At 41.5% G+C, this 12,738-nt stretch overlaps 1 protein-coding gene across 1 annotated transcript; it reads right to left on the bottom strand.

Annotated features, from left to right (window-relative positions):
• Positions 1-10,523: 10,523 nt before the first annotated feature.
• On the bottom strand, positions 10,524-11,353 carry LOC138907955 (uncharacterized). The gene is made up of 2 exons (XM_070198582.1): positions 10,978-11,353; positions 10,524-10,753 (listed from the first exon to the last, which is right to left on the bottom strand). The coding sequence occupies exons 1-2, from the start codon at positions 11,351-11,353 to the stop codon at positions 10,524-10,526; spliced, it is 606 nt and encodes a 201-aa protein (XP_070054683.1).
• Positions 11,354-12,738: the final 1,385 nt, after the last annotated feature.

Genomic DNA, 12,738 nt, shown 5'->3' with positions numbered 1-12,738 from the left:
TAATACAATACATTATAAAATAACATGTAACAACTATCCAAACAAGTTGTTAGGGTACGCGCGTTACGCTAGTACCATCTCAATAAGTAAATTATTTACATCACATAAATATTATATTAAAAATTATGTTCGAGTAAAAGTGAAATTGATGGATATTGTAGATAATTCAATAAACAAATTATCTTGTAGAAGTCCTCAATCAACAGTCAATATATTTACCTTAAGCTTTGTTTTAGTTTTATAATTTATTAGCTTCATTTCACAAGTTATCATACTTCATATTTAGTTTCAATATGCACACATAGTCTTTGGAGATTTAAGAGTTTTTAAAAAAAATAATATTTGAAAGCTATTCTCCACTTCATCCTTGAAGCTGCAATTAGGGTAACCTATACTTTTATTCTTCAGAGATTTGTCAAATTACACAAATTAAAAAAATAATTTTTTATTTAATTTTTATGTAAGTTAATGTAACGACCCGATCAGTCGTTTTGAGCTCTAGCATGTCGTTCGGCAGTTTAAGGTCTTGAGTAGCTTCACTTCATATATTATGACTTGTACATGTGGTCAGAATTGGAATTTGGGAAGTTCGGAGTTGATTCGGATGGAAAATTCTCAATTCGGAAGCTTTAAGTTAGAAGATTTGACCAAGGTTTGACTTTTGAGTAAACGACCTCAGAATCAGGATTTGAAGGTTCCAATAAGTTTGTATGATGATTTCGTACTTGGGCGTACGTTCAGGTTGAGTATCGGGTGGTCCGGGAGAAGTTCAACGCTTATTGTGGAAAGTTGGCATTTTGAAGGTTTTAGAATTTCCTAAGTTTGGTTTGAAGTGGATTTTGATGTTATTGACGAGCGCAAAACATAATACGAAATTAATTCTCGCTAGCCAAAGATAGTATAGTTAAATTATCGTCTCCACATGTAACGACTAGGCCGATCGTTTTGAGTGTTGTAGCCTCGTTCCCCCATTTACTGCTCATTTTATGCTTAATAGTTGCTATGTGACTTGTCGGGGTAGTTGGTTTAGTTCCGGGGATGTTTCAGAATGAGTTGAGATACTTAGTCTCAAGGTTAGGAGCTTTAGTTAAAAAGTCTAACCAGATGCTGACTTATGTGTAAACAACTCCGGAATGGAGTTTTGATAGTTTCGTTAGCTCCGTTGGGTATTTTGGACTTGGGAGCGTGTCCGGATAGTGATTTGGAGGTCCGTCGTTGAATTAGGCTTGAAATGGTAAAAGTTAGAAATTTAGAAGTTTGATCGAGAGTTGACTTTGTGGTTACCGAGTTCGGATTTTAGTTCCAGGAGTTGGAGTAGGTCTGTGGTGTCATTTATGACTTGTGTGCAAAATTTGAGGTCAATCAGATTTGATTTGATAGGTTTCGGCGTCGAATGAAGTTAATAAGTTTATTAGGCTTGAATCGATGCGCGATTCATGATTTGAGCGTTGTTTGATGTGATTTGATGCTTCAAGCGAGTTTGTATGATATTTTAGGACTTGTTGGTATGTTTGGTTGAGGTCCCGGGGGCCTCGGGTGGATTTCTGATGGTTAACGGAGTGAAAATTGGACTTGGAAGACTTCTGAAGATTTGCTGGTGTCCAGTTCTGGTTTCCTTCTATGTGATCATGTGGGTAGATACATGATCGCGGAGGCTTGTTTGGGGCAGTGATCACGTCCAATGCACGCCTCAAAAAGATATAAAACGATCGTATGCAATAATAGAAACCAAACTAAGAGTCGGGGTCGAATCCACATGGAGCTAATATGGGAGTTAGGAGTATATATTTCAAATTTAGCAATTGGATTATCTAGATTGAACTTCCACAACAAGGATTTGTTTTCTATTTCTAATGTTACTCTAATGATTGCAAAATAAAGAAAAAAGACTAGAGATAGTTGTTTTAAGGCTTTTCCAAATGGATAAAAATCCTAGGCCTGTGACCATGACCTAGGTGTTTGCCTAATGGGCTAAACTAAATACTTTAATGCTTGTTTTGTCGATTGGAGTGTATTATAGATCTCAATTCTAAATTATCCACTCAATACCTCTCGGCCAGAGAGTTGTTTTGCCCAATTTGGCTTTCTCAAGACCAAATGGGTATCACCCAAAATAATTGATAAGAGCTCAAGTCGGGTTATTACTATCTCTAGGTTGAACCCTTTAATTGGGTTAATCAATCTCTCAATTGACCCAATTCCTTGTTAGCCTAGTTATCCTAGACTAAGTCCCTCTTTCTCAAGTAGAGACTAAGTCAAATAGGCATGAATTAATGTTTGCAACCATTAATTCTATAATTAAAGCATGAACTAAAATTATCAACACCCAATCATAAACAACCATTAAATTATATACCCATAAGGTTTACACACTAGGGTTGGGTCACAACTTTAGTAAAGTCTAGCTACTCATAATGGGGTTTAAAGAAAATAAGGAAGAAAAACTAATTAAACTCATAATGGAAGCTTAAAATAATTAAATCTATTGTAAATACATCAAAGCAATGTAAGACTTCCTAAAGTGGTAAAGAAAAATGGCTACAACAACTTCAGAGGTTCAAAGTTGACCTAATTTTGTGAAACTCGTCTATTTATACAAGGCTGTCTGCGGCCGCACAATTCCATGTGCGGTCCGCAAATTTCTTCATCTGACAAGAACTGGAGTTCTGCGGCCGCACATTTCTGAACTGCGGTCGCGAGGCATTCTTCTGCGGCCGCACATTTCTAGACTGCGGCCGCACATTTCTGGACTGCGGCCGCAAGGAAACTCTTCTGTGGTCCACATAATTAGGATTGTGGTTGCAAGGCACTCTTCTGTGGCCGCACAATTCTTGTGTGGTATGCAATTCACAGAGGCTCCTGGACTTGGTCTTTTTGCATACTCTCTGATCTTTGACTCTTAGCCCAGCTTTGCAGCCTCACAATTCATGTGCGGTCCGCACTTTGCGCAAATGTCTGCTAAATTCTTCCTCCTGGTTTATGGTCACAGATGGAATTCTACGGTCCATAATCTCTTCTGCGGCCGCAAAATTCCTTCTACGGACCACATATTTGTGCTTTTGCGCCCTTTATTGCCTTGTGCTTCAGATTAGTCCTTTTTGAGTCAGATTTCATATCGGGAGACCAACTTCCAGCATTCCTGCAATGCACAATTTCTTTAGTTTCGGGAACACAATTCAATGCTTTTAGACTAAAACAAAAGCTAAAAGGTTCTAATAAGCCGTCAAAAACCCCACTTATCAACTCCCCCAAACTTAAGTCTTTGCTTGTCCTCAAGGAAATAAATTAGTTCCCACCTCCAAAAGTTAAGGATCATTCCAGCGACTCAAAGGTAAGCCATCCACACATCAATTGGGATTAACAATTACCCACACTACTCATGTATTATCAACAAGGCGACAAGTTAAACATTCATGCACATATAGTTCTAATGTGATATTTGAGCTTCAAGAATTGACTTTACTTATCAAGGACTCTTGCTCTATCATGTAGATCATGGTGGACTCCAAACTCTTCCTCCTCTAATTTCCATTTGCCTGGCTCACTTAAGAAATTTAGCACTCAATCCAAAGATTTATGAAAGGTTCACTCATCTCTCTCAAGAAAATATCGCAAGTATGGCTTCAAGTACCATAGACTTGCCCATCATGTAGATCGCCACTAATGTAAGCTCATTCGGCTTGAAATCAAGTAGGACTTCTTTCGGGATGTAATGAAGGCTTTTGGATTAGGGTTGGTTCCAGTATGGGTGAGTGGTTACACCTTTCCTTAAGCACTTCAGTCTTTATTTCTCGACTCACACTTTGCCAATTCTTTAAGTCACTTTCTTTTCCTTGGGGGAGTAGAGAGACTTAACATCACTTTTTTTTTTATCATTACATTCATTTTCTCCCTCTTTGATTTCTCCATGTTTGGGATCATTACCTCCCTTTGAATCCCTTCAACTCTTCCACTTATTCACTTTTTTTGCAATTTTCTTATTGTTCTTTTATTTTCTTGCCTTTCCTTCTCATCATCCTCAACTCTGGGTGTGACTGGGTTGGTGAACACTTGACGCACTGCCTCAGTAGCAAAGTTTGTCTCCTCAGATTGGATAGCTAGTGCCACTGGTGCTGCAGGATCTGGGCCTGAAGGGTGTGGGTAGATCAACATGTCAAAAGGGATATCTCCAGCTGCATCAAGCTTGGTCACCTATCTCCGGAGCTTGTCCACTAACTTCTTGCTGGCCTGGGACTTTATCATCTTCTTTACTTCTTTTCCTAGCTCTTTGATCACTGACCAGTGCTATACCAAGGTAGCCATGATGGTATTCTGGTTCTCTAGGATCTTCTTCAATGTCTCCTCAACTGTCGGGGGAAATTGAGGTGCCTGAACAGTAGACTGTACTGCAACAGTACTGGATAAATCAGACAACTTTGCAGTTGCTGTCTGTATCCAGTTGTTGAGGCTCGCCAATGTCTGGGAGACTCGCAACACAGAAAGTGGAGTAGTAGGCATGGGCACCGGCTTCAAAGCCGAAATGGAAGCCATGGCAGGAGCTGTACAAGAGGGATGTGGATGATGGCGGAGGTATGGCTGTGACACTGGATGAAGGATCGACCGAAGTGGATGGAATAACAACTGCCTCGACAGATATCATATCTGGCTCGTCAGCCTGGCCCGCAGTAGTAGGAGGCTGAACTTTCTTCTTCGGACTCTTTGCATCTATCAGTGAATACCAAGTAAAAGGCTTCTTCGGCCTCACCTTTGTGTCATAATCTCTCGGCTCTACCTGTGCAACTGTGAGGTATTTTGTGATAGTGTTATGATATGGATAGGATGAGTCATCCTACCGAGCAATCACTGAGATGTTGGCCGACATCATAGCCCCCACATTGATAGGGTATCCAGCCATAATAGAATCAACCAAGACTGCCCGAGGAATTGGAAGGTAAGTCTCATTCTGGCACCGGTTTGTCTGCTGCAGACAAAGGTTTGCCACCCCTTTGCCTCAAAACTCAGCGTGATCCTGTGGATAGGAACCCCAGTGGCAATCCATGATGGTGGTGGCCCTAGTGCTGCTAGAATCTCTGCTAACCAAGGCCGGGCAGCATCTCCTATCTCCAATTTCTCCAAATATTCCTTTCGCTCGATGTCTTCAAAACCCAAGTATGTGTTGATCAAATATCACTTTGAGGTTACGCACTTTGGTGACCTTTGTCCCCTTTTTGATATGCGTCACATTGGCGTAGAATTCATGGACAAGGTATCCCTTGGCATCCATCACACTCTGGGTGAACCACATTCACCCCTTTTCATTCCTTGAACTGTCTCAACTTTGATTGGTTGTACTTCTCCAGATATTTCAATTGAAACTGTCGCTCAAGAGTAAGCGACCTCACTGGCTACCATGTACGAAAGCTAGTGAAGGAGGCCATGCTGACAAACTGGTCCTCCCAGGCCTCTTTCTTTTTCGACCTTTCAAGGCCGGCAGTTGTGGCATCTCCCCCTCTACCATTATCGGGGATGTCCTGAACTGATGTATCTTGTGCCTCAGGGACAGGTGTAGTGGATGGCTCAGAAGCCTGACTAGCTCTTTTTGAACCTCAAAAGTGCTATGAGATGAGGACGGCTCGTCCCTGAGTTGATATCTCCCTGGTGGCCTTGACTGTACAACCGGCTGCTCTTGAACAGAGGCTGAGTTGCCCTCTGTTGCTTCCCTAGACGGGACATAAGAGCTCATCTCGGAGAGATCCATACCTCTCCCTTTGCCAGTTGTAGATTTATTTGTTATTATTCTTTGTTGACCGAGGGGTAAGGCACTCTTGCCTCGACCCCTAGAAGGTTCACCCCTCCCTTTAGAAGTGTCACCTCTACCTCTAGATCGAACCATTCTCTGTATCAAGAAAAGGCGATTGTTAGTTGCAATTCAAAGTTCAGACATACAATGAGATATGCAAGTATACACCAGAAAACACAGTGAGGTTTACAGTTGAAATATGCTTGTAGGATAAGGGTCTGCGGTCCGCGTAATTTTTTTGCAGCCACAGATAAGGCCTTGTGGACCGCACAATTCTTCTTTCCGGCCGAAAAAAGTTGAGTGCGGTCTGCAAAATTTTACTTGCGGCCGCAACTCAGAAACTCAAAATATGCCAACTCTCTGATGACAAATAATTGGATGTTATGCGTCCGCAACATGATTTCTGCGGTCCGCACATTTTACCTTACGGCCGAAAATTTGAGTCACAAATTTGTAGACTCGGATGACAGTAAAATGGATGTTCTGCAGCCGCAATGGGAATTCTGCAGTCCACACATTTTACCTTGCGGGAGGAGACCTATTCTTTACTAAATCTACCCTAGAACCAACTTCTGCGGACCGCACAATTTCAGGTGCAGCCGTAGAATTTAAAACACTACGAACAGTCTGGTATTTCAATCTTGGTTTTGCAATTTGTGCAAATGTTGACATGGTAACAACATAAAGGCATGAAAATACGTTGACCCTGTCCCTAATGAACATGTATTAGTTAACCCACAACAGATTTACCCCCGCAAGATGCACAATTGAGTTCTACTTACAAATGGCCTAAAAATAATTAAAAAGCTATAAATTAAACTAACAATGTAAAATTCTAACAAGGAATTTAAGCATACCATATGTGAATGAGTGTAAGGAATGAGGGATCACAATTGTTGGACGTGTGGGCAGACGATTCACCAAGAAATTTCAATATAGTGCAAGTTTTGTGCTTAGAGAGGGAAAACTATAGCCCTTGCCCGTGCCTTTGTATTTATACTAAGGATTCATAAAATAGGGGAAAGGTCGAGGATTCATGTGCCTTTGTAAAGATTCATGTTCCTTTGTACATTTTTATGTGAGGTCCGCACTCTGTTACCTAGGGTTGCATATTTGGTTCTTCAGTTGCGGTACTCATAATTTTGTGTGCGACCGCAGATTTCTTATTGCGGCAGCAAAATTCCTCTTGCTGTCGTACATTGACCATTTCTCTGACGGACTAACTTCAGAGAGCTTGCAATTTCAACCGTTTATTTCTGCGATCCGCAAGATAATTATGCGGCCGCAGTGCACTTTCGCTGCAACAACTATAAATGTGCGGTCTGCACAATTCAACTTCGGTCCGCAATTGTTTTGCAACACTTAGCCAGATTTCTGTCCACAATTCCTGTAAGTCACACTCATCCCTGTAGCACACTTCAAATCGAGTTAGCACAAAAATAACACCTAACTACAAAAGAAAAAAGGAAAAGAAATATGGATTGCCTCCCAAGAAGCGCTTGTTTTAATGTCGCGGCACGATGCAGAATACCATCAATTGAAATGAATGACCGCCACGACGTGGCTATCTCCAAATTTTCCCAAATAGTGCTTTACCTTGTGACCGTTGACTCGAAATACTTCATTGTTTTTGTTCTTCAAGTCTAATTCACCAAAAGGTGTCACACCCACAATTTCAAAAGGACCACTTCATTTAGACTTTAACTTCCCGGGAAACATCCTCAACCTTAAGTTAAACAACAACACAAGATCACCCACCTTGAACTCTTAGTTCCAAATGTATTTGTCATGAAGATATTTCATCTTTTCTTTGTACAAGGATGAACTTGCATGAGCATGGTACCGAAACTCATCCAACTTATTCAAATCTGCAACCCTCACGTTAGCGGCTACATCCCAATCAAGATTCAACTTCTTTAGAGCCCACATGGCTTTGTGCTCAAGTTCCACCGAAAGATGACAAGCTTTTCTGAACACCAACCGGTATGGCGACATTCCGATAGGTGTTTTGTAAGCCGTCCGATAAGCCCATAATGTATCGCCAAGCTTCTTGGACCAATCTGTCTGGTTAGCATTCACTGTTTTGGACAAAATACTCTTTATCTCCCGATTAGAGACTTTCACTTGACTGATAGCTTGTGGATGATAGGAACTCGTGACTTTATGAGTAACACCATACTTGCTAAGTAAAGTGTCGAAAGACTTGTTGCAACAATGTGACCCCCCATTGCTTATAATAGCCCGCGTAGTACCAATCGTTGTGAAAATATTCATCTTCAAGAATGCCACCACACTTCTCACCTCATTGTTGGGTAGAGCAATGGCCTCAACCCATTTGGACACATAATCAACCGCGACCAAGATATAGGCGATTCCACCAGAACTCACAAAAGGACCCATGAAGTCAATACCCCACACATTAAAAATATCAATCTCCAAAATGGTGGTGAGAGGCATTTCATTTTTCTTTGATAGTCCAACGGCCCGTTGATATTCATCACATCTTTTCACTAGCTCACTAGTATCCTTGTAAAGAGTGGGCCAATAGAAATGACAACTTAGCACTTTGGTCGCCGTTCTTGCTCCACCATGGTGACCACTATATGGTGAAGATTGACAAGCTCCAAGAATTTCACCTTGCTCTTCTTCCGGTACACATCTTCTAATCACCCCATCCGTACAAATCCAAAAAAGGTATGGTTCATCCCAATAATAATCTTAACAATCCCGTTTGAGCTTCTTACTTTAGTTTGAAGAGTACTCATCCGGGATGATTCCACACACAAGGAAATTTGCTAGATCCGCAAATCATGGCACCTCTTTCATTAAAATAGCCAAGAGTTTCTCATCGGAGAAAGAGTCATTGATTTCAAGGCCATCATGCAGCCTCCCCTCCTCCTCCAAACGAGACTAGTCGTCCGCCACTTGGGTTTCACTCCCTTTTCTATCTTGGATGTCAATATCAAACTCTTGCAACAAAAGCACCCATCTCATCAACCGAGCTTTGGAATCTTTCTTGATCATAAGATAACAAAGTGCCGCATGATCCATGTGGACAATGACCTTTGCACCCATCAAGTACGGGCGGAACTTCTCAATTGCAAACACAATGGCAATGAGCTCTTTCTCCGTAATGGTGTAGTTGACTTGGGCACTATTCATGGTCTTACTAGCATAGTAGACCGGGTGAAAAATCTTGTTGATGCGTTGCCCCAAGTCAGCCCCAACCACTACGTCACTTGCAACACACATAAGTTCAAAAGGGACACTCCAGTTTGGAGCGGTGATGATGGGAGTAGTTGTCAACATGAACTTTAACAATTCCAAAGCTCTCACACAATCATCATCGAAGTTGAACTTAGCATCATTCTCAAGAAGTTTGCACAACGGGTTCACCACCTTAGAGAAATCTTTGATAAAATGCTGGTAAACACGTGGCCTAAGAAACTCTGCAAACCCTTCACTGAAGATGGAGGTGGAAGTTTAGAAATCACCTCTATCTTTGCCTTGTCAACTTCAATTCCATTCTTTGAGATTTTGTGACCAAGGACAATGCCTTCCTCGACCATGAAATGACATTTCTACCAATTGAGCACTAAATTTGTTTCTTCATATCTTGCCAACAATTTATCTAAATTTTCAAGACAATCATCAAAAGAATCTCCAACCACCGAGAAGTCATCCATAAAAACTTCAAGGTAGTCCTCCACCATGTACGTGAATATAGCCATCATACACCTTTAAAAAGTCGCCAGTGCATTGCACAAACCAAATGACATCCGCTTGAAGGCGAAAGTACTATAGGGACATGTAAAGGTTGTTTTCTCTTGATCCTCAGGAGAAATAAGGATTTGGTTGTACCATAGATACCCATCAAGAAAGCAATAGAAAGCACGGTGGGCCAATCTATCAAGCATTTTATCTAAGAAAGGAAGTGGAAAATGATCCTTCATTGTGACTTTGTTAAGCTTGCGATAGTCCATACACACTCTCCAACCGGTCACCGTTCTTTTAGGAATCAACTCTTTCTTGTCATTGGTGAACACTGTCATGCCCCCTTCTTCAGGACACATTGAATCGGAGAATTCCACAAACTATCATAGATGGGGTAGACAACCCCGACATCCAACCACTTGATAATCTATTTTTTGACCACTTCTTGAATAGCCTCATTAAGTCTCCTTTGATGTTCAATAGATGGTTTAATTCCTTCCTCCAAGTTGATCTTATGCATGCAAAACGCGGGGCTTATCCCCCGAATATCCACCAATGTCCACCCAATAACCTTCTTCCTCTTTTGTAGCGCCTCCAATGTAGAATCCACCTGCACGTTAGTAAAACAAGAGGAAAGAATAATCAGTAATGTAGAATAAGGGCCAAGAAATTCATATCGAAGATGTGGAGGCAATGGCTTCAACTCCAAGGTAGGAGGCTCTTCAATGGAAGGTTTTGTAGGAGGAGTTGTCCTATTTTCAAGATCTAGAGATAGTTTCGGGGGTGCATAATTGTACGACCCCATCCCTTGCAAATAGTTCACATATTCCATGAAGCCATCCATCTCGTCATCATCAAAGTTGAGCAAGACGGCCTCCAACATATCACCAACATTGATTGTGACACTTGTATCATCAACAATAACATCGGTCACCAAGTCCACAAAAGAGCACACCTCAGTTCTATTTGGTTGCCACATGGATTTACACACATGGAAAACTACTTGTTCATCATCTACCCAGAAGGTGAGTTATCCGGCTTCAACATCACAAAGAGCCTTCCCCATAGCAAGGAAAGGTCTTCCAAGAATAATCGGTACCTCATAATCAAGTTCATAATCTAGAATGACAAAATCCACCGGAAGAATGAATTTATCAACACAAACCAAGACATCCTCAATCACTCCCAAAGGTCTCTCATAGTATGATCGGCCATTTGCAATCTCATAGAGATGGGTCTTGGTTTCCCAATTCCCAAGGTCTTGAAAACCGAATAGGGTATCAAATTGATACTTGCCCCAAGATCACAAAGAGCTTTAGCAAACTCGACACTTACAATTGTACAAGGAATCATGAAAGCACCGAGATCCTCCAACTTAGGAGCCATTGAGTGTACAATTGTACTCACTTGATGAGTGACTTTGATAGTTTTAAAATTCATTGACCGCTTTTTCGTCACGAGATCCTTCATAAACTTTGCATAACCGGGAATTTGTTCCAAAGCTTCAACTAATGGCACATTGATTGAGAGACTCTTCATCATTTGAATGAACCTTTTGAATTTATTCTCGCCATGTTGTTTGGCAAGTCTTTGAGGGTATGAATATGGGGGCTTAGGTAATGGTGCCTTAGACTTTTGCACTACCGGCTCCAGTATGTCAATAATGTGATCCCTAGATGGGTTCACCTCCTCTTGAGTCTCTTCCACACTATCATCAATATCAATCCGAACTTCCTCATTTGATTGCACCATATTGTCCAGGACCTCTTTTTCTTGTACCACTTGATCATCATCCACAAGTTGCTTTTGACTTGAGGTGGGTGCATTCCTACCTCTTCCACTTCTTGTAGTAACGGCCATGGCATGCCCCGTATTGTTTCCACCCTTTTGGTTTACCACCGTGTCACTTGGTAGTGCTCCCTTAGGACGAGAATTTAGAGCTTGAGAGATTTTCCCCATTTGAACTTCTAAGTTGCGGATCGATGTGTTGTGTGAGGCAAGTTGGGCATCCGAATCGGCATTTTTTCCATCATTTGCTTAAACATGTTCCCAATACACCCCATCTCATTGTTTGAAGAACTAGGACCATGGGAAGGATAAGGAGGCAGGTTGCTCGGTTGTTAATACATCGGGGGCCTTTGAAAACCCGACCCCCGATTGCCTTAATTGTTACCCCCCCTCCAATTTCCTTGATTATTGCCACATCAATTTCATTGATTGTTGTTGTTATGCCAATTCCCTTTATTGTTGCTATCACTCCAATTTCCTTGGTTGTTAGAATTTGAATTGCCTTGATTGTTTTGAGGTCGCCATTGTTGTTGGTTTGGGCCTTGGAAGTTCTTTCGTTGCCCTTGAAAGTTGTTCACATATTGCACCTCCTCTTCTTGTTCATTGTATGAATCGTCTTGATCAAAAACTCTATCCTCTTGCATATAATTCTCCACTCGATGTTGCACTTGTGGACCCTTGGTCCTTCTTTTGTTCACCATCATGTTCACTACCTCCATGGCATTGACTTTCTTAAGATTTTGCACTTGTTGAAGTTGAGTCTTTGCTAATTGATTCATGGTGGTAGTCAATTCAGCAATGGCTTACCCATGGTCTTGCAACTCTTTGTGAAGGTGGATCACGTTGGGATCACCTTGTGGAACATTAGCCCGAGATTTCCATGCCGATGATGTTTTCGCCATTTTATCTAAAATATCACACGCCTCCGCATAAAGCGTAGTCATGAAATTCCCACCGACAAGTTGATTCACTACACATTGGTTGGTTGTTGATCCCGCGATAGAAAGTTTGTTGTATCATATTCTCTGTCATATCGTTGTTGGGACATTCCTTAACCATTGTTCTATAGCGTTCCCATATCTCGTGTAGTGGTTCATTGGCTCTTTCTTGAATGCCAAAATCTCATCCCGAAGTGTAGTCATGTGCCCCGGAGAGAAGAACTTTGAAATAAACTTTTTCGCCAACTCATCCCAAGTGTGAATGGAATGGTTTGGCAAATATTCCAACCAATCTAAAGCTTTCCCCCATAGAGAGAAGGGAAAAAGCCTTAGCCTCAATGCATCCTCGGAGACATTTGTTTGTTTTCTCCCCCAACAAGTTTCCACAAACCCCTTCAAATGTTTGTATGCATTTTGACTTGGAGCATCGGTGAAGAAACCCGTTGCTATAGCAAAGAAAGCATCACATTGGTGATTTGAAAGTTGCCCGCCCTAATACAGGGAGGGACTATTGCACTG

Source organism: Nicotiana tomentosiformis, chromosome 3 (genome assembly GCF_000390325.3).
Source record: "Nicotiana tomentosiformis chromosome 3, ASM39032v3, whole genome shotgun sequence".
Lineage (NCBI taxonomy): Eukaryota > Viridiplantae > Streptophyta > Magnoliopsida > Solanales > Solanaceae > Nicotiana > Nicotiana tomentosiformis.
Note: the sequence above shows the minus strand (reverse complement) of the source record. Positions and strands in the feature narration are given on the sequence as shown.